At 55.3% G+C, this 26,067-nt stretch overlaps 3 protein-coding genes and 1 long non-coding RNA gene across 52 annotated transcripts in view; 3 read left to right on the top strand and 1 right to left on the bottom strand.

The window, feature by feature from the left end:
* The window catches only part of JAKMIP3 (Janus kinase and microtubule interacting protein 3), a 49,590-nt gene extending 44,819 nt beyond the window's left edge, over window positions 1-4,771 (top strand). For all 40 annotated transcript variants that reach the window (XR_015290278.1, XR_015290290.1, XR_015290286.1 and 37 more), the window contains one exon: window positions 2,755-4,771. The gene's annotated coding sequence lies outside the window, so the exon portion shown is untranslated. The remainder of the gene's footprint in view (window positions 1-2,754) is intronic.
* A 237-nt stretch (window positions 4,772-5,008) lies between these two features.
* DPYSL4 (dihydropyrimidinase like 4) lies at window positions 5,009-19,195 on the top strand. 2 transcript variants are annotated; one of them, XM_086901378.1, is made up of 14 exons: window positions 5,009-5,359; window positions 8,285-8,373; window positions 8,657-8,841; window positions 9,955-10,119; window positions 11,428-11,489; window positions 11,580-11,660; window positions 13,033-13,101; window positions 13,184-13,304; window positions 13,915-14,071; window positions 14,208-14,349; window positions 15,355-15,525; window positions 16,354-16,533; window positions 17,521-17,692; window positions 18,261-19,195. In XM_086901378.1, exons 1-14 carry the CDS (start codon window positions 5,057-5,059, stop codon window positions 18,350-18,352), a joined length of 1,989 nt encoding a protein of 662 aa, XP_086757504.1. In that variant the 5' UTR covers window positions 5,009-5,056; the 3' UTR covers window positions 18,353-19,195. The 2 variants fall into 2 exon arrangements, with proteins under 2 accessions (XP_086757504.1, XP_086757505.1); XM_086901379.1 differs by lacking the exon at window positions 5,009-5,359 and adding an exon at window positions 6,103-6,201.
* Window positions 19,196-19,656: 461 nt separating this feature from the next.
* Window positions 19,657-25,861, top strand: LOC147651801 (uncharacterized). Its single transcript, XR_015290267.1, has 2 exons — window positions 19,657-25,437; window positions 25,509-25,861. It is a non-coding gene; the product is annotated as an uncharacterized LOC147651801 (long non-coding RNA).
* The window catches only part of STK32C (serine/threonine kinase 32C), a 71,902-nt gene continuing 67,581 nt past the window's right edge, over window positions 21,747-26,067 (bottom strand). For 5 of the 9 annotated variants that reach the window (XM_086901362.1, XM_086901364.1, XM_086901361.1 and 2 more), the window contains one exon: window positions 21,747-26,011. In XM_086901362.1, coding sequence (XP_086757488.1) covers window positions 25,894-26,011 — 118 coding nt within the window. In that variant the 3' untranslated portion in view covers window positions 21,747-25,893. The remainder of the gene's footprint in view (window positions 26,012-26,067) is intronic. The other 4 variants (XR_015290266.1, XR_015290264.1, XR_015290263.1 and 1 more) reach the window with 1 other exon arrangement.

Raw genomic sequence — 26,067 nt, 5'->3', positions numbered from 1 at the left:
TCCCTGAACCGTCCCTGAACTGTCCCTGGACTGTCCCTGAACTGTCCCTGAACTGTCCCTGCTGAACTGCTCCCCCTGAACTGTCCCTGAACCATCCCTGAACTGTCCCTGAACCGTCCCTGAACCGTCCCTGAACCGTCCCTGAACTGTCCCTGGACTGTCCCTGAACTGTCCCTGAACCGTCCCTGGACTGTGTGAATCCAGTGGGAGAGGAAGGGAAAAGGCAAGGAGGCCAAGTCTGCCCCACTGTTCTGTACATGGACATGCAATTCCACCTGTTTACTCTCAACGTGGGGCATGAGTGGGAAGATGAGGGATTCTGCATTCCCACCTCGTGGGGGCTTCTGGGGTCCCAGGTGAGGATGGGATCCAGCCCCCGAGGCCACGGTGTATGCTCAAGGGCTCTCTGATCCACTCTTTCCCATCACATGGATCCCAGGGAGTGATTCATTGTCCCACTGACACCTCCCAGGCAGCAGCCAGGTCCCCAAGGTGTGTCCCAAGCTGGATTCCAGGCTGGATTCAAGTTTAGCAGGTGATGAAGAACCTCAGGCTCATCCAGGCAGACTCTGGGGAGAGAGGGCTGAGCTGCCTTAGAGACACCTCCAGCATGGCTTCACCTGCTGCTAACTCTGCTAAAGGGTCAGTGAGGCATTAACTTGGCCAGTCCAAGAGCTGTCTGGTGGTTTTGGTGCCTTTTCCTTACTCCCCAAACGTGTCCCACCTTTTCCCAGCAGCCCAGGATGCTGTCAGGTGCCTCCCTCAGGCATATGATCCCTTGTGATATATCTAAATAAATGCATTTATATATAAATCAGCATGTAAATATCTAGATAAAGATGAATGTGTAAATATGCATCTCCTTCCTTGGAGCCTTGCTAAGAGGCTGAGCTGATGAAGGTGATCATTCTTCATCAACTGTCGTGACAGGACAAAGAGTAATGGGTTCAAACTGAAACACGGGAAGTTTAGCTCAGACATTTGGAAGAAATTCTTCCCTGGAAGGGTGGGCAGGCCCTGGCACAGGTGCCCAGAGCAGCTGGGGCTGCCCCTGGATCCCTGGCAGTGCCCAAGGCCAGGCTGGACATTGGGGCTGGACACTGGGACAGGGGAAGGTGTCCCTGCCATGGCTGGGGTGGGATGGGGGGGATTTGGGGTCAAACCATTCTGGGGTTTTGTGATTCCTTTCTCACATGCAATTTGATCTGTAATCTTTGAGGAATTGCATTCCTGCATTGTTCTAGTCAGCAAAGCCGCTGTTTTCCACAAGCCGTGAATGCTCAGATGCACAGATATCAGCGCTCCATCAGTTACCGCGCTTGAGATGCTTTGTCCCATTTTTACAGCTTTCTGGAGCAATTCCCTGTCCCTGGCGGGGTGAGGGAGGGGTGACTGTGCCTTTTGCCCGAGCTCTCCGGAGCTGCAGATGTGACAGAGCTCCGGGCTCTGACGGGCAGGGCTCTAAAGCAAAGCGGCATCTGGAAAATCCCGTGTTAGCCGCCCCCGCTTCCTCTTCTGCCCTTCACCTCTCGGTCTCTTCCCAGGAGCTGCTGCTGCAGTTCCTGGGGTGCTGCCTGTGAGCAGCATCACCGTGTCCGGGGGCACAGAGGAGCCCCCTGAGCTGCAGGACCTGGCCCGGGGAAGGTGTCCCTGCCCAGGGCTGGAGATGAGCTTCAGGGTCCCCTCCAGCCCAAGGCAGTCCGGGACTCTCTGCCCTGCCGGCCGGGCTGCGAAGGGTTAATCGTTCCCCGCACAGAGCAGGGGCTGCTCCAGGAGGGGATTCAGCTGCTGCCGAGGCCAGGGGGAGAGGAGAGATGGAGCAGGGCACGGAGAAGGGACGGGGAATGAGGGATTCTCCTTTCCAGCCATGGGCTGGGCTGTTCTGCTTCCCAAGTGCGCTCCCCAGGAATTCCCGTCCCCCTGGCGCTGCTGGGGTTTGGGGTTTGGGGTTTGGGGTTTGGGATTTGGGGTTTGGGATTTGGGGTTTGGGGTTTGGGATTTGGGGTTTGGGGTTTGGGATTTGGGGTTTGGGATTTGGGATTTGGGATTTGGGATTTGGGATTTGGGGTTTGGGGTTTGGGATTTGGGGTTTGGGATTTGGGGTTTGGGGTTTGGGGTTTGGGATTTGGGATTTGGGATTTGGGGTTTGGGATTTGGGGTTTGGGGTTTGGGATTTGGGGTTTGGGATTTGGGATTTGGGATTTGGGGTTTGGGGTTTGGGATTTGGGGTTTGGGGTTTGGGATTTGGGATTTGGGATTTGGGATTTGGGATTTGGGATTTGGGAACAGGGACACGGGGCCAAGGAGGGCGCAGGGGAAGGCTCAGGGCCACAGCCCCCTCACACCCACCACATCCTCATCTCCTCCCCTGAGGCGGGGGAATTCGGCTCCGTGGTTATTAACCCATCCCTGCAGAGTCTGTCAGATGTTTTAAATTCATCGTTCATCGCTATCATCACCATATTCTGAGTGTAACCCAAAACTGCTAGGGGAGTATTGCTTAAAGGAAAGGAATGATTTGATGTGTGGCACAGCCTAGAGAAAACAGGATATTTAACATTTAATAAATTACCTCTTTCAGGGAAAACACAGTAACTGGCTAAGCCTACTCCAACTTAGACTTAACTGAGAGCTGCTTAACACAACCCAGCACAACCTATGGAATGGAAATGTTGTAGATTTTGGGATTAAAAATCCTATGTGGAGGAGAGAACCACAGCTGTAGTTAAAGCTCGTGTTTATTTTATTCTGTAGGTACCTGTGCCGCTGGAGTTGATAAAGCTGTGAAGAAAACCCCTTGATACTGAAGTTCTTCAACCTCTTCCTGCACTTGTACATCGACCATGTTTAAACCCAGCACAGGGAGCTCAGCTGCAGAAACAGGAGGAAGTGAGTTGGTCAGACAAGTGTGATATTTGAACTGAAGGGATGCGATGTTTTAAGGCCAAGGTTGTGCATTTTGATATCAACATATGATTCTATCATGGAATTGATTTAACAAGCTCCGATTCTACCAGATACCAATACCAGTGCTGGGATTCTGGGATGAGCTGCATCTTTGCTTCTGCACTTCACGCCTAAAACGGGTCCATTTTGAGTTCTACTGAAATACTTCATGTCTTAAAATCCTGTATTTACTGGAAGCCCTGCAGCTGGTGGCTGATGTGACAAAGGGCGTGTTAGGAAGTGGCTTGAGTCCATCTCATGGCTCTTCATTCAGGACATGCTCTTGCCTGGGGTGTTCGTGTGTCTCAAATATCAGTTCTGCTTTCCAATTAACTTCTTTAATCCTGGGGGTTTTGAGTGCAAAGCAAATTGTACAGGACAGGTCTGTGTGTAAATAAGGGATTGTGTTTATCTCTGTGTCACTATAAATATGTATGAAGTTTTGTACATAGGAAAGAAAAAATGGCTCAAAGAATGTTTTCAGAACTGTTTCCTCCGTTTAAATGCACAGACAGGAGATTTCCATCCATGTGCTCCCTCGCTCTCTGGGAAGGATCCTGCTGGTTCCACTCGCTGCCCACATCCCACCGGGCTCTGGAGGAGTTTTGGTGGCCCAGGGCTGGGCTGGGCTCTGGAGGAGTTTTGGTGGCCCAGGGCCAGGCTGGGCTCTGGAGGAGTTTTGGTGGCCCAGGACCAGGTTAGGCTGGGCTCTGTGAGGAGTTTTGGTGGCCCAGAGCCAGGCTGGGCTCTGTGAGGAGTTTTGGTGGCCCAGGGCCAGGCTGGGCTCTGTCAGGAGTTTTGGTGGCCCAGGTTAGGCTGGGCTCTGTGAGGAGTTTTGGTGGCCCAGGGCTGGGCTCAGCTCTGTCAGGAGTTTTGGTGGCCCAGGGCCAGGCTGGGCTCAGCTCTGTCAGGAGTTTTGGTGGCCCAGGTTAGGCTGGGCTCTGTGAGGAGTTTTGGTGGCCCAGGGCCAGGCTGGGCTCTGTCAGGAGTTTGTTCCTGGCCCGGGCCAGGCTGGGCTGTGTTGTGACTCGGCTGCTGCCTGCTCGCCGTGGCCCCTGTGCATCTCTCACAAACACCATCCCCAGTGGCCAGGACCGCGGTGGGGCAGTGCCAGGGGCCTGGGCAGCTCCTGCAGCCCCTCCGTGCCCGGTGTGGGGTGCAGCAGCCGGAGCAGTGGTGCCACGGGCCGCCCCTCGCCCCAAACCCCCCGCCGTGGGTGTGCCAGGCGTGGATGGACTTCTTGTTCAAGCTGCTGAAGGATGTGGCTGTAATTTCCAGTATTCTGCTCTACAATATCTGTAGCCTTCAGTGATTCCTTGAGTGCCTTACCTGGCTTGTGGACAGAATTCCTGACCAGGAGGAGAAGCGGCCCTGGACCGACGCCGGCTCCTTCGCACCCTGTGCCCGTCGCCGGCAGCGCGGGCGCGCAGGAACAGATTTAGCTTCGACTCAGGAAATCGCCGTGTGAATATGTGTATTAAACCCTGTATGATTTGCTGTACAGTTTATAAAAAGGGACTGTTGTAAACTTATGCAAAACGTAACGCTGAGAAAAGGGAGGGTTTTGGTGCACTGGCTGGCGTGCCGTGAGCCGTGTCCTCTAATCCTACTCCAGAGTCATATCCAAAATCCAGAACGTTGGGTTCAGTGCTGTGACAGCAAGCGACAGCCCAAAGACAGGGGCTGGAGCCATCGAGTAGAGAATTTTACAGATATTTTTGTATTGTGATTCCTATGATATATATCGAGAGACTTTCTATTCCTTTGTAAAATACATAAATTATTGTCAACTTTTAATTAAAAAGATCCGTTTTAAACTTTCAAATGAGATGCACTGGTTTGGGGTTGAGGGGATGGGGAAGCTGGGCTGTGACACCGGCCCTGGGGGACCGGGAGATGCCGGGGGGGCTGGGAGGGAGGCGTTCACCCCGGGGCAGCCGAGCCCGCGCTGTCTCTGCCATCACAGACGCGGGGAGATGTCACCTCCCGCTCGTGCGTGGGGACAGGCACGGGTGGATGGGCACCGGGAGGGGCGGGGGGTCCTTGGGCGGCTCTTATCGCGGCGCTGGGCTCTCCTGGGCAGGGCGGGCGAGCGCGGGGTGCCGGGCCCATGTCGGGGCGGCAGCAGCAGCCTCTGCCCGCCTGCTTTGCGGGGCTGGGTGCGGGCAGCCCGCGGCCGCGGCAGAAGCGCGGCGGGATGTTCTGCAGCGTGGAGGATGCCTTCGACAACAAGACGCTGAACTTCGCCTCGCTCGCTGCCTCGGGAACGGCAACACCCGTCCGGGGGCAGCGCCGGGACAGCCACCCGGGACCGAGCCCCGACGCGGCACCGAGCCCCGAACCCGAACCCGGAGCGGCCGCGCTGCCCCCGAGAGCCGCAGCTCCGGCCGCGCTGCCCGACGGCTGCCGGCAGGTAACGGGACCGAGCCGGGCCGGGAGGGAGAGCGGGGACCCGTCCGGCTGGGTCCGGTCCGGCTCTGTCCGGTCCGGCTGTGTCCGGTCCTGTCCGGTCCGGTCCGGTCCGGTCCTGTCCTGTCCTGTCCGGTCCTGTCCTGTCCTGTCCAGTCCGGTCCGGTCCGGCTGTGTCCGGTCCTGTCCTGTCCTGTCCGGTCCGCTCCGGTCCGGCTGTGTCCGGTCCTGTCCTGTCCTGTCCGGTCCGCTCCGGTCCGGCTGTGTCCGGTCCGGCTGTGTCCGGTCCTGTCCTGTCCGGTCCTGTCCGGTCCGCTCCGGTCCGGCTGTGTCCGGTCCTGTCCGGTCCGGCTGTGTCCGGTCCGGTCCGGTCCTGTCCGGTCCGGCTGTGCTCCTGCCGTCCTGTCTTGTCCTGTCCGGTCCTGTCCTGTCCGGTCCGGTCCGGCTGTGTCCGGTCCGGTCCGGTCCGGTCCGGTCCGGTCCGGTCCTGTCCTGTCCTGTCCTGTCCTGTCCTGTCCGGTCCTGTCCTGTCCTGTCCTGTCCTGTCCTGTCCGGTCCTGTCCTGTCCTGTCCTGTCCTGTCCGGTCCGCTCCGCTCCGGTCCCTGCGGGCGCTGGGGCCATTCGTGCGGCGCGGGTTTGAGCGGGGCACGGGCGGGGGCACCGAGCCCTTTTCTCCGGGGCTCACGGCTGTGAGCGGCCCCGGCGGGCGGGGGCGCGCGGCGGGACGGGCGGGGGCGCGCACGCAGGCGGGCACGCGCGGCGGGCACGCGCGGCAGCCCCGCACGGCCGCGGCGGAGGCGGCGGCGATGTCGCAGGCGGGCAGGAGGAGCGGGACCCGCGGCACGGTGAGGGACCCGCGGGGCACAGGGGGCTGCGGGGCCCAGGGGGCTGCGGGGCACAGGGGGCTGCGAGCCGGGGCCGGGCCGGGGGTCGCTCCGGCCGGCGGAGATGGAGCGGGCCGGGCGGTCTGGGACAGCCGGGGAGCTCCGCGCGCTCCCGCCCGGCCCGGGGCGCTCTCCCGGCGGTGCCGGTGCCCCCGGTGCCGGTGGCCGCCGTGCCGAGCCCCTGCCCCGCTCCGCTCCTTTGTTTTGCGGCCCGGCCGGAGCCCGGCGGTCCCGGCGCTTTGTCCCGGGGCCGGCCCGGGGGGACAAAGGCGGGCGGGCTCCGGAGTGCCCCCGGTTCCCCGTGCCCGGGCCGGGAGAGGCGCTCCGGGAGCGCGTTCAGTGCTGGCTGCGCTCGGCAGAGCGGGAGCATCCCCGGCCGCGCTCCCGGGAGGGGATCCCCTTCTCCCGGAGCCAGCGCCTCCCAGCAGGAGCCGGGACAAATCCCCCATTGCCGGGACAAATCCCCCATTGCCGGGACAAATCCCCCCATTGCCGGGACAAATCCCCCATTGCCGGGACAAATCCCCCATTGCCGGGACAAATCCCCCATTGCCGGGACAAATCCCCCATTGCCATGCCTCGTGTTTTGTTTTTCCGCCTTTCGCTGGCTCGTGGCAGAGCTCCCGTGGGGAAAGCCCGGTGCGTGCGGGAGCCGGGGACCAGCCGCGTTCCCGGGCTGCGGGAGCGGATCCCGGCTGCGGGAGCTGGGGATGGGCTGGGGATGAGGGTGAGGATGAGGGTGAGGATGGGGATGGGGATGGGGATGGGGATGAGGATGAGGATGGAGATGAGGGTGAGGATGGAGATGAGGGTGAGGATGAGGGTGAGGATGAGGATGAGGATGAGGATGAGGATGAGGATGAGGATGAGGATGAGGATGAGGATGAGGGTGAGGGTGAGGGTGAGGGTGAGGATGAGGGTGAGGATGGGGATGGGGGTGAGGATGGGGGTGAGGATGAGGATGAGGGTGAGGATGAGGATGAGGATGAGGATGAGGATGAGGATGAGGATGGGGATGAGGATGAGGATGAGGATGGGGATGAGGGTGAGGATGAGGATGAGGATGGGGATGAGGATGAGGATGAGGATGAGGGTGAGGATGAGGATGGGGATGAGGAAGGGGATGAGGGTGAGGATGGGGGTGAGGATGAGGATGAGGGTGAGGGTGAGGGTGAGGATGGGGAGGGGGTGAAGATGGGCCCCACAAGGGGAGGGGCCGCCAGGCTCTCCCGTGGGGCAGCAGCACTGAGGCTCCTTTTGATTGATGTTATGGGACAAGGGGAAACAATAAAGACAATGAATCCTCGACAGTTCAAAAAAAATAGGAATGCAATTCTTGAATTTTCCTTTTATATGCCAGAGATGCTCTTTTAAACAAGCCCCAAAGTGTTTCTAGGCAGTTTTGCCTCAGGTCCAGCATCCCCAGGCTGTGCTGCCACGTGCTCGGGCGTCCCTCGGCTGGTTTGTGCCCGGGCTGTGCTCTTTGTGTTGTCCATTTCAGCACTGGAAGTAATTTTTCAACACCAGAGAGCAGGAAATGAATCCTCTGAAATTAGGCTGCAGCTCCACACAGACATCAGTGCTGCTGCTCTCTAAATTTTCTAGTTAAAGATTCTGGGTGAAGATTTTGCAAATCTGAAAACTGTGCCAGTGTCTGGCTTTGAAGTGAGGCGAGTCCTGGAGGCTTTATCTGCCCCTGACTGTGAGAAGGAATGAATGGCAATAAATTACCAGGTTAATGAGATGCACTGAGCTGAGGGAGGAGGCAGGAGCACAGCTCAGCCCGAGGAGCTGGGGGTGCCCAGGGCTGCCGGGCTCAGCGATGAACCCCTGGCTCCTGCCACCCTTCATGGAGCTCTGCTCCTCCAAATGACAATTTCATATGGGTCCCCTTGCAAATGCAGTTGTAGAATCGTCTGGATAGTCACTGAACTTGAGTGATTGGAGGGAAAATATTAAATCTAGATTTACTTAAGGCTTGGAATGAGTAAAGTGGAATCCAAACAAAAGAATCTTTTAAAAACTGTGACCTTTTTCCCATTAGAGTGAGCAGCTTCTAATCAAAGGAGGAAAAATCGTCAACGATGATCAGTCATTTTATGCAGACGTTTACGTGGAGGATGGCTTAATAAAGTAAGTTAAAAATTTATATTTGCTAATGTAATTTCTTAGAATGATACAGTACCTTGGGATTTGAACAAGGTTCCTTCCTTCCCATCATTTTTTTTTTTTGAAAATCTTTTAGAAAAATAAAGGCAGCATTTTAGAGTAGTGTCAAGAAAGAGCTAGACTGGGGTAGTTCTGCAGCTGGAAAGAGTTGCAAAGCACTGGCAGCCTGGGGAGGAGCAACAGAGGTTGTTTTGGCTTGCTCTCCTCAGAGTTGTTGCCAGTTAAGAGATGTTGATTTCCTTTCCAGACAGATGGGAGAGAACCTGCTGGTTCCTGCTGGCACCAGGACCATCGATGCCTACGGGCAGCTGGTGATGCCGGGGGGCATCGACGTCCACACGCGGCTGCAGGCGCCCGTCATGGGCATGAGCTCGGCCGATGGATTCTTCCAGGGCACCAAGGCAGCGCTGGCAGGAGGCACCACCATGATCAGTAAGAGGGGACACGTCCCAGCACTCGTTTCCTAGCAAAATACCCCAGGCCTGGAGTCGCTGCAGGGATGTTTATTTACCTTCACAGCACAGAAATGTCCATTTCTGCTGGACAAATCTAAACAGCACAAAGCTAATTGAAGGTGCTGTGTACTGTGCAGGACCCCCTTCCCTTGCTGCACGTGGGTATTAAAAATATGTGTCTGCTCCTGCCTTATCTCATCAGGGAGCAAAACTCAGGAACATTTTAACCATCTTTTATTATGTTTTTAACAGCTTTGCAAGTGTGGGGTTTTCTGAGTTTCTTGGCTTTAAGCACAGGCTCCATTTTTGTGTTAATGTGGAATAATTTTGCTCTCTGTTTTGTTCCTGTTCCATTCCCAAGAACCACTGTGGTATGTGACTGCAGGAGCAGTGTCAGCAGTCCTGGCACAGCTCCCCACCGAGCGCAGAGCTGAGAGAAGTGTCGGGCAGTGGGAAATGCCCCAGAGCAGAGCCAGCCACCGGCGGGGCTGTGCTGGCTGAGGAGAGGATGGCACAGCTGTAGCTCGGGCTTTGCTTGCTGCGTTTGTATCTCTTGGTTGGGGAGAGCTGTTAGCTGTTCTTCCAGCAGCACGGCAGGATGGGTTACCAGCACAGCAGGCTGTGGTGGGACACAGTGCCAGGTGTGTCACTCACACAGTGATGTCCCCACAGTTGAACAGGTGTGGGACACAGTGCCAGGTGTGTCCCTCACACAGTGATGTCCCCACAGTTGAACAGGTGTGGGACACAGTGCCAGGTGTGTCCCTCACACAGTGATGTCCCCACAGTTGAACAGGTGTGGTGGGACACGGTGCCAGGTGTGTCACTCACACAGTGATGTCCCCACAGTTGAACACATGTGGGACACAGTGCCAGGTGTGTCCCTCACACAGTGATATCCCCACAGTTGAACAGGTGTGGGACACAGTGCCAGGTGTGTGCCTGTCCCTCACACAGTGATGTCCCCACAGTTGAACAGGTGTGGGACACAGTGCCAGGTGTGTCCCTCACACAGTGATGTCCCCACAGTTGAACAGGTGTGGTGGGACACAGTGCCAGGTGTGTCCCTCACACAGTGATGTCCCCACAGTTGAACACGTGTGCCCGGACACGGGGAGCAGTCTCCTGGCCGCCTACGAGCAGTGGCGCGGCCGCGCCGACAGCCAGGCCTGCTGCGACTACGGCCTGAGTGTGGACATCCCACGCTGGCACGAGAGCCTGAGGGAGGAGCTGGAGGCCCTGGTCAAGGACAAGGGTAAGGGCAGAGGGACCCCAGCGGGGTCGGGGTCACTGCAGGAGCGGTGACAGCTCCTCCCCGTGGCAGCTCCCCATCCCTGGCAGGGCAGAGCTGTGGACGGGGTCGCTGGCACCAAGTTCCTGCCATGATATCTGGGTCTGTGCCCTGCCCTTTGGGCAGCTGGCAGCCTGGTCATGGAAAGGGATGTTGGAAGCTAAAGGAGTAGGGCTGGCCACACTGACATGGGCTGCTGGATGTACACAAAAAGCCTTTCAATAAAAATCAAGAGAGGGTTTAGAGAGGGAAACCCAGCTGTAAGCATTCCGTAGTGATTCCGTTGTGCCTGTAACTCCTGGGCATCCTGAGGTGTCTGTGGGACGTGGCTCTCTGGAAAGCAGGAAAGTAGACCACGAGACAGGGATTCATGCATTCATTAATACCTATTGCCATGTTTGGAACTACATTTTCCTTCAGATATGCTAATGCAGAGCTAAATGTCTTCAGTGTAATTTGTAGTCTTGCAAGCAAGGGTTTAATTGGCCAATTACCATAGAAATTCACAGTGAATTTCCTATTAAAATGCAGAGAGGCTGAAGTAATGGAGATGTTCCTTGGAACACTTAGGAAATACAGCTGTAATTTGATCATGGTTTGGTGTTGCTTATTGCCTCTATCCATACAAAGTACAGCAGCAATTCAGAGAATCATGGAATGGTTTGGATTGGAAAGGATCTAATCCCATTCCCTGTCTTCCACTTCCTTGACCTTCCCCTGTCCCAGCTGCTCCAGCCCCAATGTCCAGCCTGGCCTTGGGCATTGCCAGGGATCCAGGGGCAGCCCCAGCTGCTCTGGGCACCTGTGCCAGGGCCTGCCCACCCTGCCAGGAACAATTCCTGCCCAAAATCCCATCCATCCCTACCCTCTGGCACTGGGAACCATTCCCTGGCTCCTGTCTGTCCACCCCTTGTCCCAAATTTGAGGATAAGCCATATACTGAAGCCACCACTGGAGGAAAACCAGCCTGGGAGTGAGGCAGCTGCGTGTGCATTTGGAGCCAGTCACAGAGGACACCTAACCCCAAACATGAACCACAAGGGTTTCATTTTTTGGTTCAGGTGCACTATAAAGTAGGGGTTTATTGTTTTTCACAACTCCCAAGCTTTGTGTGCTTGTGGGACATTTCCCACATCAACCCTTGGCTTTGCCTTGCTTCCAGTGTAACCCTCACCAGCACAGCCCCCTGGTTCAAGCAGCCCTGCCCAGCCCACACCAGGGCAGTGAGTTCTCCGAGGGACACAGCCACAGGTGTCATTTTCTTTTCTCAAGGTGTGAACTCCTTCCTGGTGTTCATGGCTTACAAGGACAAGCTGCAGTGCACTGATGGCCAGGTAGGACACGGCATGCAGGGAAAGCCAAGCCTCACACCGAGCCACGTGGGTGTGACGGGGCTGAGCTGGGGTCCTGCTGTGTCTTGGCAGATGTACGAGATCTTCTGCATCATCCGGGACCTGGGGGCCATCGCACAAGTGCACGCGGAGAACGGGGACATCATCGAGGAGGTACCGTGTTTGTGTCCAGAGACCTGGGGTGACCAGGGCACTGGGGAGGAGAATCCCTGTCCCTGCCTCTGTCCCTGTCCCTGTTCCATCCCTGTCCCTTCCCTGTCACTGTCCCTGTCCCTGCCCTGCCTGAGGAGCTGGTGCCCCAAAGCTTGGAGGGAACAGGACCCTGTGTAGCAGCATGGCCAGGCAGGATCAGGGTGTCCTGTGGAATCATCAGTGTCCTCATGGATCTTCACATGTGCTTGGGTTCCCAAAAAGCACTTTGGGGGTTCCTGAGGGATCACTGACTGCCTCAAGTGATGCTTTATCCCAATATCTGTCATGTTTAGGAGTTCAGATTACTTGAGAAAATCAGGAGGCTTGAGGCTTTTACAGTAATGTCCGTGACACTGGCAGTATTTAACTCCACACAGTATCAGCACTTGGGAATTCCTTGGTGTTCCAGCCTCTGCTCATGTGCCTTATTTTTGCTTTTTATCTGTGGAAAAGGCAGTCTTGGCTCCAGCCTCAGTCAGACACACAAGCTAGAGTTAGACTGGCAGTTCCTTTAGCTCACGGTCACGCCAGTGTTCAGTCTGGTGTGGGAGGAAGGCTGAACTGAAAGCCAGATCCAATCCTTCAAATGGGTTTATTTGAACAAACAGGATAGAGGCTAATTCCCACCTCCTGGGATTTTATCTGGAAAGCTGTTTCTCAGCTGGCTGTGGAGCATACCGTGACCCCAGGCAGCTCAGAGCTGCAGCAGTGTTTCTGTAAGCCGCCAGGGTGGTGACACTTGAGCCCTGGGGACACACTTGGAGGAGATCTGTGACAAGAATACAGACAAATAAGCACCCTCTAAGGGCAGGGTCATTTAAAGGATCCTGTGGGATCTGCTCTGTGGTGTTGGATAACTTCCCTGCATTAGTGCCAGCTGACTGGGAGGTCACTTGGTACAGAGCAGCACAGAGGGGACAGGCTTGTGCTGGACACCTGCGTTCAGATGCCACGTGAGTGACCTGGGACATCCAGAGCTCACCTCAGCATCTGTCACCGCGGGTTGCCTTTCCTCCGTGCCACGTGGTGAAGTGCAGAGGGACAGGAGTGCTGGGGAGAGGTGCCACTTGCTGCACCATGGCAGTGTCACATCCCTGTGCCACACCCAGCAGCTCCCACGCAGGAGCGTTTCTGCAGCACAGGACAGGTCTGAGGGAGTGTCCCCAGGGTCAGTGGGATGTCCCGGTGGAGTGTCCCATGAGCCCTGCTCGGGCGGGTTCCTGACTTGTCCCCCACCCCTGGGTGGCTCTGGACAGGGTGTGCAGTGTCCTGTGGTGCTCCAGCGGGCTGTGCCCATCGCTGACTGCTCTCTCCTTCCTCCTCATCCCCCCAGGAGCAGAAGAGGCTGCTGGAGCTGGGGATCACGGGGCCGGAGGGGCACGTCCTGAGCCGGCCCGAGGAGGTAACGCCGCCAGCCCTCGCGCCAAGCCCCGGGCGCGCCGTGCAGGGGCTGGGACACCTGTGTCCTGTTCTTGTGCCCGCAGGTGGAGGCAGAGGCCGTGTTCCGTGCCATCACCATCGCCAGGCAGGCCAACTGTCCCCTCTACGTCACCAAGGTCATGAGCAGGGCTGCCGCAGACGTCCTGGCGCAGGCGAAGAGGAAAGGTAACGCGCTGGGCTAACACCGACCTCCGAACCGGCCGGGAGTCTCATCCTGACCGGGAGCTCTGAGGAGTCCTTGTCTCCTGAGCTCCCCCACACTCGTGGGGCGCTGAGGCTTCCATGATAGGGTGTGCCAGAGCTAATTGCTTGGAGCTGGGACGATTGGAAGGGATGTGCTGGAAACTGTGACACTTCTGTCTTGGCAGACACAGCTGAGAAAGGGGAATAATCCACTTATGGTCGTTTGAATGAGAAACAGATGTGGAGCAAGCTCCAAATTCTGGCTGGGGGTGGAGTGGGAAGGGCTGGGATCAATCCTGCTGGGTGCAGGGTGGAAGGGGGAGCAGTCACCGCTTTCCCCAGCCTGGTGGCTGCCAGACAGGCCCAGGTTTGGTTTAAAAGAAGGCGTGACAGCTTGTGGGGAGCTGTGCTTGGTGTAAGGAGAGGACAGACAGATCCAGAACTTGATTTGACAGTGTCTCCCAGTCATCTGAGATAATCTAAAGGATCAGTGAGAGCCCGAGGTGCTGGGAGCGCTGAATGAAGTGGAACTGTCGTGTGTGGTTGTGTGTCTGTGCCCGCGCTCCCCGCTCACGCCCGCGTCGCTCTGCAGGCACCGTGGTGTACGGGGAGCCCATCACCGCCAGCCTGGGCACCGACGGCTCCCACTACTGGAGCAAAAACTGGGCCAAAGCCGCCGCCTTCGTCACGTCCCCCCCCATCAGCCCCGACCCCAGCACGCCCGACCACCTCAGCACTCTGCTGTCCAGGTGGGTCCCGTGGCACACCTGCCTCCTGCCCACACCCATCCATGGTGCCCCATGGGCTGCCCAGCAAGGGGGGCTCTGCCGGCCTGGGGTGCCCTCAGTGCCCCCCTCCCTGACCCCTGCCCTGTCCTGTCCCCAGCGGGGACCTGCAGGTCACCGGCAGTGCCCACTGCACCTTCAGCACTGCCCAGAAGGCCGTGGGCAAGGACAACTTCACCCTCATCCCCGAGGGCACCAACGGCGTGGAGGAGCGGATGTCCGTGGTGTGGGAGAAGTGTGTGGTAGGTGCTGCAGCCCTGGAGCTGGATGGGAGCACACTGAGCCGTGCCTGTGCTCCAGGCTGTCACAGCCTCGTTAATTCAGACAAGCCAGAGGGCTGACACTGTCTAGACACTGCTGCAGCTTCAGAGAGCTGCTGACGAGAGACTGAGACACACAAATGCCTTCACGGTGCCTTCAAAGGCTGCTGTGCAGGGACTGCCCTCCGCTCTCGCTCACAGTCAGCAGGGAGTCTCTCCAGAACTTTCTCCCAAGGGTTCCTTTCTCCTCACCAGAGGCCTGGGGAGGTGGCTGGGGAGAGGGTGTCCCTCCCCTGGGACATGGCTGTGGCCAGGGCTCCAACTGCCTGGCCACTCCAGGCCCCAGCAGTGGGGACAAGTCTCCATGTCACCTGAGTGTGTGCCTGGCAGCAGGGCTGGGATCTGAGGGTGGGATCAGTCCGTGTCCGTGCCCCCAGTGCACCCCTCCCTGCCGGCAGCATCCCTGGGGGCTCCACCCTGCATCCCACAGAGCAGTTCCTGTGCCGACTGCAGGAGCTTGGGAGCCAGCCACCCTGAAACCTCCCTTAGGTGGGTTTAGTTCAAAGACAAATAGAACTTTTCTTAGGATGACAAGTGAAGATGATAAATAGCACTGGTTAGGTTCACTTCCAGTCTTTCTTCACTGGGCTGTCCTTAACCCGCTTCAGTGATCCTGAGATGCCTGTGCAGGAGCTGGAGCCAACCAGTGAAGGTCTTGTTTTTCAGAGACTTCAACTTTTGGAGTCCAAGGGAAATAAAACCTGTTTCTCATATCCTGTATCCCACAGGGACAAGGCTCATCCTCACATCCCCCTTGCCCTGTAAGCACAGCCCTGTGGCAGTGCAGACCCTCACCCCACACGGGCACAGGGCTGGCTCCAGCAGCTCCTGCAGTGGGACAGCAGCAGCCCAGCCGTGGGGAGGGGCTGTGCCCAGGGCAGGCATGGGGCCATGTCCCTCTGTGGTGTTTCCTCCTGCCCTCCCCAGGTGCCTGGGAAGATGGATGAGAACGATTTCGTAGCAGTGACCAGCACCAACGCTGCCAAGATCTTCAACTGCTACCCCAGGAAGGGGCGCGTGGCTGTGGGCGCCGACGCAGACCTGGTGCTGTGGAACCCCAAGGCTACAAAAATCATCTCAGCAAAAACCCACAATTTGGTAAAATATATTTCAAATCATTTTCTGGGGCTAGTCTTCCAGAAGAGATCTGGAAAGCACTGCATGTCCTTGGCAAGATCAGATCATTCAGGAGGGAAGGAGATGTTTGTCTGGGTAAACTGATGAAGGACCTTGCATTTGCTTTTAAAAATACCAGGAAAATACCCTTTAATTGCTGTAAAGGGTGGGATTGGTACTGAGTGACCACTCCAAGACAGTCAGCATCTGGTATGGAAATCTTAAGGTCAGTGTATTTGCTGTGGACTAGAAAAATGTAAGTGCTGAAGTACGGAACTATTGCTAAACTGTAATGTGTATTAGTTAAAGTTTAATATGTATTAAACTATTGCTATCATTTAATATATAATGGTATTAATCTTAATATAATACAGAATTTAAATATTCAATAAAGAATATATAAATATTATAATAATGTAAATATAATTTACTAAAAGTATTAAACTATTGCTGTAGTGTAATATGATTTGATTTAAGGTTTACCCCAAGACATTTTCTCCATTGCTTCCCATTGGAGTCTTGTTATTTGAAATATGTTATCTTGTTATTATATTTTATATATATAATATATATTTGTATTATATATATAATATTTCTATAATAGAGATAATATATATGTATTGTATATGTTATAATAGATAGATATTATTATATGTTATCTTGTTATTATATGTGATCTTGTTATTTGAAATGTGAGAGGTTAGTTAGTTCTGACTGATGGTGCACGGGGAGCAGTGTACAAAAGTGGGGTCATTGTTGGCCTCCTCTTAAATCCTGCAGGCACTGAATATCAGGGTTTTCTTTTTCCAGAACGTGGAGTACAACATATTTGAAGGCACCGAGTGCCACGGGGTCCCAACTGTGGTCATAAGTCAGGGGAAAGTTGTCCTTGAAGATGGGAATCTGTGTGTCACCCAGGGCTCAGGTCGCTTCATCCCTAGGAAGACATTCCCTGACTTTGTTTATAAAAGGATAAAGGCAAGAAACAGGGTAAGGAGAGTTTGATTTATTTATTATTGTGTTTTGATCAGAATCTCTGCTTTAATGTACTGGGGCCACTGTGATGGCAAACCTGCAACAGCAGCAGGGGTATTATTAATGCTGTTTCTTTCTGGGTGTTGTCGTGTAACTGCCTGGCACCTCAATCAAGAATTCTTAGTATTAGAGCTAATGACAGTTTTATTAGCCCATTAAAATGTTACAAAGCAAAAATATGACTTCCAGTAAAAGTCTGGGGTTTTTTTTGTTTTTTGTTTTTTGTTTCTGTTTTTGTTTTTGTTCTGCACTGAGGTGGAGGGAGGAATTCCTCTCCTACCTGTGCTAGGGAAGTTTCTGTTGCTGCATTCCCAGTGTTGTCTCTGCAGGCATTGGAGGGTAAGGGATGTACATCCCGTAGGTATGGAAATACAGTAAGATAAATCCTCCTGTGTGCTGGCACAGCTTTGCAGAGACACAAAGACACGTAAATATGTAAATGCTTCTTGACAACTCTGTCCTCCTTCCCTTTTCCCTGTGCTATTGCAGACACTGTAATTGTGCATCCTACACGAAGGCAGAGCAGGAATCAAACCCAAATTAGCTGCAGTGGCAGGAGCCCCGAGTGGTGTGCCTCAGGGTGTCTGGAGGGCAGGATGGGGATGTGCCAGCTCCCTGCACGGTGGGAAGGGGACCCAGAGAAGGTGTAGATGCCCCATCCCTGGAGGTGTCCAAGGCCAGGTTGAAATTCCTTTTAAGAGCATGGATTCCACCCATTCCCAGCGCTGCCAAGGCCAGCACTGCCCCGTGTCCCCAAGTGCCACATCCACAGGGCTTTGAAGTCTCTCCAGGGATGGGCACTCCCTGGACAGCTGTGCCGGGGCAGGGCAGCCCTTCCCACGGAGGAACGTTCCGTATCCAGCGTGAGTCTCCCGTGGCACGGCCGCTCCCCCGGCCTGCGGCCCGTCCCTCGCGGTGGTTGATGCTGTGTTCCCCCTGCAGCTGGCCGAGGTTCACGGCGTGCCCCGGGGGATGTACGACGGGCCGGTGCACGAGGTGCCAGCCAGCGTCAGGGCCGTGGGACCTGGCACGGCGTCGCGCATCGCGCCCTGCGCCAGCAAAGCTGCGCCCGCGCCCGTGCGCAACCTGCACCAGTCCGGCTTCAGCCTGTCCGGTACGTGGGGCCCAGAGCGGGTGGGCCTGGGTGGGGAGCAATGGAAACTTCATCTCTAATCCGTAATAAAGCAGTTTGGCCAGCGGCAGCAGCCAAGGGACCAAGTGCAGCACAGAAAGCTCTGGAGTGTTCTGCAGTATTTATGTCAACACACAAAGCCTGGCAGAGGCTCTGTTCCCAGAGCCAGAGCAGGCAGTGATTCAGCACCATTGATTCTGCAGAAACCTGCCCAGCAGCTGTCAGGAGCTTGCAAAGCCAATGCTCTGCCCTAAAATCACTTCCATAATGGTTTTTTAGTTGGTTGGTGCAGATGGGTCCCATATTGTTTGACCAGTCCCCACATTTTATTATGCACAAAATGTATTTATAGGAAAGCCATTTATAAATCTTCCAGAAAGAAACAATGAAAAATGAAGAAGTTCAGGCAAATACAGCCATTGCGAACTGTGCTGTGCTCGTAGAGTGCCCAAAATGACTTATAATGAATTGATTAGTATTTCCTGAGGAAACGTTTTCTGGTTGTGGCATTTAAAGCAGTGGGACTGCCCCGCTCTCTGCTCTCCCCCAGGCTCACAGGCAGATGACCACATTGCCCGGCGCACGGCGCAGAAGATCATGGCCCCGCCGGGCGGGAGGTCCAACATCACCTCGCTGTCCTGACGCTCTCCTGGTGCTGTCCTGGTGCTGTCCTGGTGCTGTCCTGGTGCTGTCCTGGTGCTGTCCTTGCGCTGTCCTGGTGCTGTCCTGGTGCTGTCCCAGCGCTGTCCCCACACCAGGCACCGCCGGGTCCTGCGGGAAGGGGCCGGTGGGCTGCTCTCCACGCAGGAGGACGAGCGAGCAGCGCTCGCCAGCTGTGCCAGCCCTTCCCTCGTAGGTAGAAAGTAGAGTGGTCCCTGAGGTAGCTCCCAGTGGGTTCTCTGTCAGTGTTCCTTCGCTAGCTGCTAGGAAAGCCCTTCCTTTCCCCGTGCATGCGGCACCGCCACCTCCCCAGCGCTGCGGGGCCGGCCGGGGCGGACATGAAGGTACATCCAGGCTGGATCACGCTCTTTTCCAGCAGCATCCCCTGCCTGCTCACATCAAAGGGCTTCTGACCGATGAGCACTTCCATGGTTTCCAGTCAGAGCCCTCCACCCTGGCCGTGCTCCCGGAGCCACCCCAGCCCGTGTGTCCCCTGGCAGTCACAGCTCAGGGGGGGCTGCAGCCCCGTGTCCTGGGGCAGAGAGGTGCTGTGGGCTGGTGTCCTTCTCCCAGCCTTGTTTTTTAAAGGTTATTTATACAGTTTTTCAAGAACTGAGTGTGAGTCCAATACCCAATACCAGTGCTCGTTTGGAGGCCAGGTGCATGCGACACACTTTTTTATAGAGATTATTCTAGCCCAGTTATTATATTTAAAGGTGTGTACATAGAGTGAACCTCTGGCCGTAGAGCCATGCATGTACCTCCAGGAATGGCTTTCTGTTCCTGTCTGCTCCTTGCTTGGAATAAACTTGGTTGGAAACCACAGAATGGTGGAAGTGGTTAATCCACCCGAGTCCATTTTGCTGTTTTCTTCCTTTGAGTTTTTCTGGGTGAGGCTTGTACCATCCCATCCCGACTTGCAGGTTACTGTGCTTCCCTTGGAAGGGGAGAGGCTCATCATGAGCAGTGTGGGCAGAGTCCCACCCTTCTCCTCAGTCTTGCCCACAGCTCCAGGAGAGGGGCTGGTTTCCCCCAGGCCCACGCTGGTTCCAGTGCTGCTGAGACACCTTGACAGGTCCGTGAGACTCTGATTTCCCTCGGGCACTGCTGGGCTCGGGTCTCCAGCTCTGTCTCAGCCAGGCACGAGAAAGGGAGCAGGGCTTGTGCTGGCACAAGCAGGGATCTGGTTTGTGAGTGGGAGCTGGAACCATGCATACGGCAGCTCCAGATACACAAATCCATGAATTAGGAATGAACCCACAAATGTAAACTAGGGAGGGATCTAATTTTTTGTTGGTTTTGGTTTTTTGATTTTTTTATTATATGACCTACATTTCACAGCTTAATGCTGCAGTAATTTCTGCATTGAGCATATGGAAATGTATTTGGATGTTTTACATTTAATTTTAACATAATTTCATTTGTTGATTTTCTGATTTTTTTCTGAAATTGCACCAAGGCAATTAACATCTAGTGGAAGGTGTCCCTGCCATGGCAGGGGGTAGAATGAGAGGAGCTTGAAGGTCCCTTCCAAACTATTCCAAACTATTTATGATTCTGTGACGTCTTCCTGAATAGCACTTAAATTACATCAGCAGGAAATCCATAAGGAATAGGAAAGACAAAAGCTACAGTCTGATGGCAGTGACCCCCCATCATCCCAACATCCATGGGGTGACAGGAACACCCAACAGTCCCAGCTTGTAAACACTTAGCAGAGGAAGTCCCAAGGGCCCTGTGCTGTAAATGTCATTTTCCCACAGTTTTCCTGGTTCGTGCCAGGCCCCCATGGCCAGTGAGGAGCCAGCAGAGACACTGTTCCCTCTCCCACATCACCCAGGTGAGGCACCTCCACCCTCTGTGCCAGCTCAAAGCTCAAACCCTGCCAGCCCTTCCCTTACAGAGGGAGGGTTTGCATTTATTCCCTCTGTCAGGGAGCTGTCAGAGCCAGCACAGCTGCCCCAGCCTCCTCTCAACGCAGGGATCAGAGCCAGCAGCATCTCTGCAGCTCTCCTGGTGCCAGCAGAGGCTGAGCCGAGCCCCACAGCCGCCTGCTAATGGAGCCAGAGCCTCCAGGAAACATCCCCCATGGCACACACATGGTCTGTGGCCCTAATTCCTTTGGACAGCTTTCCTGCAGGCTCTGGGTCAGGGACACTGAGGAGACGATCCGTGCCCTTGACTGGGGCGCATCTCTGGCTCTGCAGCACCACGGCTGTGATGGAGGAGCCCCAGGTCCCTGCACTTGTGCCTGGGGTGGGGATGGACTCCTCTGTTCCCTGCAGGGCAGCAGTGCTCCTTAAGGGGCAAATGAGGTGTCAGGCACTGAACTATGCCTGTGCTTATCCCTGGCTTTCCATGCTCACTGTGTCTTTTTTCTGTATTTTGATTTTGCATGGCTTCCCATTGCCACAGGGTAGGGTCAGATGTGGAATTGGGAAGGAATTGTTCCCTGGGAGGGTGGGGAGGCTCTGGCACAGGTTACCTGTGGAAGCTGCTCCTGGATCCTGGAAGTGTCCAAGGCCAGGCTGGACACTTGCTCCAGCCTGGCCTTGGAGCAGCCTGGAGCAGTGGAAGGTGTCCCTGCCATGGCAGGGTAGAGCAAGCTTTAATGTCCCTTCTCACACAGCCCATTCTGCAGTTCTGTGGTTCTGTGATTTCCCCCACGTCCAGCACCTTGATCAGCAGCAGGATCAATCGCAGCAGGTGAGAAGGACAAAGCAGGTTGATGAGCCTGGGAGGGTCATTCCCTGTTTGTCCCTGGCAGATTCCAGTTCCCACAGTTTAGGCACAGGGCTGGCAGGCACTGAGCTCTCCCGGCTGCTGTGGGTGTTTCAGCCCCTCAGCTTCTCCTCCCGTGTGTTTCAGGGCTGTGTGTGGGAAGCTGCCCTCACTCTGACCTTCACCTTTCCCCTGCAGAGAACAGCCCAGCCTGGCAGGTGCCCTTGGTGCCTCGGGGACACCCATGGGCACCCAGAACGCTGCCCCAGAGGCATCACAGTGGCACTGCTGGCTGGGCAGGAGGGACGAGTCCAGGCTCAGACATCCATTCATCTCAGCCTCCTTTGAGGGGAGCAGCAGCTTCGGGAGCTGCAACCAGCAGCACATTACCAGCAAGATAAATCATCCCTGCACTGAGGGGATCAAAGAGAAAAAACAGATCCCCTGACACTTGCAGGGACTGCTTTTATTGAGGTTAAGATACAAAATCCAGGGCTGTGCAGGGAAATACCAAACCCCTGTGAGCCACGGCTGTTGTGCCCTCGCTGTGGCAGTGAGGTCAGGGTCCTGCCCCCATCCCCTGCCACCTCTGCCTCACCCTGGTGCTCCCAGCCCAGCATCTACAGCTCAATACCCTGGAAATGACACCAAATCCTTGGCAATGTTAAAAATACACATTTATTACTCCACATGTGCAATGGCTTCTGACAGGATCTGCGAAAACACAACCTTGTTCTAACTTAAATATTCTGTGATGTGGTAAACTTGTCATGCAAGAAAATTACAGGAATGTATTAATATAAAGTACAAAGATATATTTACATATATATGCACTGAAATAATTGTTAAAAATACCCTCCCAAGGCAGCAGGATTTCAGCACTGTCCAGGGTCAAGTCCATATTACTGGTATTTTTGCTATTATTTTATTACTCTTAGACTCTTTTTGGCAAGCTCTGGAGTAATAGAGAATTGGCAACAGAAGAAAAATCAGGACCTGACCTGGCATTTGTCTTCTGCACAAAATTCCCAGTGAAGGCTGTGGAATTCAATGCAAAAACCTAAAAATATGCAACTCTGCAAAACCTTGTAACACAACAGAGATAAGAAAACAATCTCATGGCAAGTGATTAAAGGAGAATAATTTATAGGTGCTGTAGACTTTTCACAGCAGATAATGGCACACACTGTATAAATCTGTCATACAAAAAAATACAGGTATTTAAATATTTATGTACAGAAAATTCCTGTGTTCTGGCTGTAGTGGAGGTGTAACCCAGAGCTGTTGGGGACACCTTCCAAGCTGGGATGTAGGACCAGGGCTCTGTCACAACTTGTCTGTGAGGTTTGCTCAGCAGCAGTACCAGGGCTCAGCCACAACAATGGCACCACCACAGGCACCACAACCCCACCACACCCCCAGACCTCTGTCCCCATCCCCAGCCCAGTGTGTGCCAGCAGCCAGGGAACACCCACAGGGGTGGCACAGGGAGGAGAGAGGATCAAACCCGCAGGACTCCAGTGTGGATGGGGTGAGCTGGACATGGGACACACTGGCAGGAGTCCCAGAGATGTGTAGGGCCAACAGGACCAAGCTCTGCTCAGCTGGCACTGGCTTGTTGCAGGGACACAGCAGTGGGGACACAAGAGAGGCCCAGAGTGGGGCACAGGGTGGGCAGGAGGCCCCAGAGCACTGAACCCCTCCACAGGGCTTCTGACAATGACACTGAGCTGTTTCCTATCACTTGGCCCTTTCCAATTGCTCTTTTCATGCCATTTCTTCTCCAGGGACTGAGTGCAAACAGCTGTCAATGAAAGCCTGTCCCCGACGGGCTCTGGTGAGGTTATCCCCAAATACTATTTAAGACCAAAACCAAGCACTTCAGTGATGTGTCCACGCTGTCTGTCCCACTCAGCACAAGGATCCCGCAGCTCTGTGACCTGGTGCTGTTGTCAGGGATTCAGGTTCAATGGAGTGCCCAGCACAGCCCTGGTGCTGCACTGCTGGATTGCAGGGGTGCTGCCCAGGCAGCCAGGACCCACCCAGAGTGTTTTCCCTGGGAAGCAGCCATTCCCTGGTATCCCCCCAGAAGATCCTCTGGTTTCTGCCAGGTGCCACTGAGCTGTTCTGCACAGTGCACTGAAAAAGAGGGGTGCTGGAGGGGGAACAGATGACTGACAGAGTGTTTGGGCTGAGAATCCTCAGTTTCAGAAGCAAGCCAGTGCCTCCCCACACACTAACCCCCACCTCAGGGCCCACTTGTCTCTTGTCCTAAGGAAAGCGATGAAAACATCAATTACACACATCCTGTACCTGCCAACACCTCTCCTGGCCTGAGAGCTTCTGGCTGAATAGAATGTATCTTCATCACTCAGCTATGAGTTTTGACCTTTGGTCGAAAAATCAGTGACGCTCCTCATCGTTCCAATGGTCCAAAATTTTGCCATTACTTAGAGGAAGTTGCTAAATAGTGCAATGGAATTCACTGTAAAACCCTGCCCACACCAGTGCAGTAAATCACCTGGAATTCATAACTCCTGAATAAATAGATGTTTTGACCCTCATCTGCTGTGCCAGGATGGAGCTGGTGTTCCAGCTGAGAGATGTGGGATGGAGACACAAGGTGAGCACAGAGCCCTGGGGAAAGGAGCAGACTGCAGTGTGGAGAGCAGGAGCTGCTCAGCACAGCAAAGGGGCCAGAGCACATGGCCCACCTGCACCGAAAGGTGAGCCCTGACAGGTGAGAGAAGGTAACTAGGCCTCCCTGGTACCCAGGAACGAGACTGGAAGTTACTGGGGGCAGAGAGAGCAGGTTCCTCCAGCACAGCTGGGATCAGAGCCAGGGTAGTGCCCTCCTGCAGCTTGGAGAAGGAGCAGGAGGACACACTGAGTTCAGCCCTCGCTTACTGACTGGCCACAGCCCCTGAGCCATCATTAACACAGCTCCTAACGAGGCACAGGGTGTGCAGGACCCAGGGCTGACAGCAGAAACCCCGGGCCTGACAGCAGCTACGTGAAAATAACCATGCAACCAGACCCAGAGCTTCAGCTCCCCTCCTCCTGCACACCCTTAAAGACTTCCATGAAAACATGTCTCTGCACAAGTCCAGCCACACACTAATTCCCACATAAAACTGCGGGAGGCACGCTCCATGTCCTTGCTTGAGTAAGATCATTTCATACCACTGGTTTATTCAAGGAAACAGAAACCACAACAAAACTGGTCCTGACAGAATCTGATCTGTTACAAACATCTCCCATCCATTTCTGCATTAGGAATACCCAGTAAGGATGCAGACACTGCAGCCTCCCAGTGTCTGGCAGCAAACAGCTGCTGCTGGTTCGATGGTGACTGTGGTCACACCTGGGGCACCAGAGCAGTCGTGTGGCACCACAGGGCTCAGGTTCAGCCACAGAAACCAAAAACCACTCTGCAGCAGGTTAAACAACTAATATAGTGAAGGCCCCTGCAACAAGAAAGGCAACATCCACAGCTGGAGCAAGGGAAGATTTCCCATCTTATTAAGAAGTTAAGACAGGTATTGGCAAATTATATACAGTACTTGTATTTTACATTGCAAATAAAGTAAATTGAAGGTGAAATATGATATTCCTGTCTTTCACAAACAAGCAGCCTTGCAAAACCATCCACTCTGCCTCCAACAAAACCTCAGCCTGTAATAAACTGTGTCCTCCAAACCTGGGCACATGGAGCCAGACCCTCCAACCCACAGCTCCTCACTGCCTGCAGCGGCCACATCAAGGAAGAAAATATCTTAAATGCATTCTGTGTCTCAAATACTCATTAACCATTACCCAGCCCCTGAAGAATCCATGGAGCGCACAAAAAACATTTATTTGCCTTGAATGGGGAAAGGACCTGACGGGTGACACAAGGAGAAGGTGCCTGGGACATCCTTGTGCTGCAGGAGCCAGCAGCTGGGGGCTCCCAGGAGCTGGGGGCTCCCAGGAGCTGGGGGCTCCCAGGAGCTGGGGGCTCCCAGGAGCTGGGGGTTCCCGGCAGCTGGTGCCAGAGAGGCCCCGGGCTGTGCTCTGCTCTGCACAGGGATTGTCCATGCCCAGGGCAGCAGCTGTGAACAAGGAATGCCAAAGTCTGCTCACACCACCTCTCTGGCCTTCCTCCCTGCTCCTTGTCTCTCCCCGCGGCACCCAAGGACGGCTTCTTCCCCTGTCCTCTCACCGCATTGAAAACGTGTAGATCAGCAACCTGACATTAAAACAAAGACTAAATAAGTTGATCTCCTCCCCTGACAAGTTGCATAGGCCGTATCTTCCCCCGACAGGCAGCCACAGAGCCGGGCTGGCGGTGCATGGCCCGGAGGACAGTCCTGAGGGAGCTGGGCTGCCTCCAGCCCTCCAGGGGAACCGGGCTGGCGGTGCACGGCCCGGAGGACAGTCCTGAGGGAGCTGGGCTGGCGATGCACGGCCCGGAGGACAGTCCTGAGGGAGCTGAACTGATTCCAGCCCTCCAGGGGAACCGGGCTGGCGGTGCATGGCCCGGAGGACAGTCCCGAGGGTACCGGGCTGGCTCCAGCCCTCCAGGGGAACCGGGCTGGTGGTGCGTGACCCGGAGGACAGTCCTGAGGGAGCTGGGCTGGCTCCAGCCCTCCAGGGGAACCGGGCTGGCGATGCGTGACCCGGAGGACAGTGCCGAGGGCACCGGGCTGGCTCCAGCCCTCCGGGGGAGCTGCCGGTGCTGTCCTGAGGGCAGCGGGGCGGGCTCGGCGCTCAGCGCAGCCGAGGGCAGGTGAGGGCGGGCGGCCTGGCCCCGCGGCCGCGGCCTAGCTGCTGCCCGAGGAGCACACGGAGCTGCACATGTGCAGGGGCTCGGCCTCCGCCTCCTCCGCGGTCTCGGGGGCAGACGCGGACTCGCTCGGCTGCTCCTGGCTCTTCTTTAGCCTGCGGGAGCGGAGGAAGCGGGAGTTACACAGCTGCTCCCCAAGCTCTGAAATGCC

Source organism: Cyanistes caeruleus, chromosome 8 (assembly GCF_971803275.1).
Source record: "Cyanistes caeruleus chromosome 8, bCyaCae1.hap1.1, whole genome shotgun sequence".
Taxonomy (NCBI): Eukaryota; Metazoa; Chordata; class Aves; order Passeriformes; family Paridae; genus Cyanistes; species Cyanistes caeruleus.
Note: the sequence above shows the minus strand (reverse complement) of the source record. Positions and strands in the feature narration are given on the sequence as shown.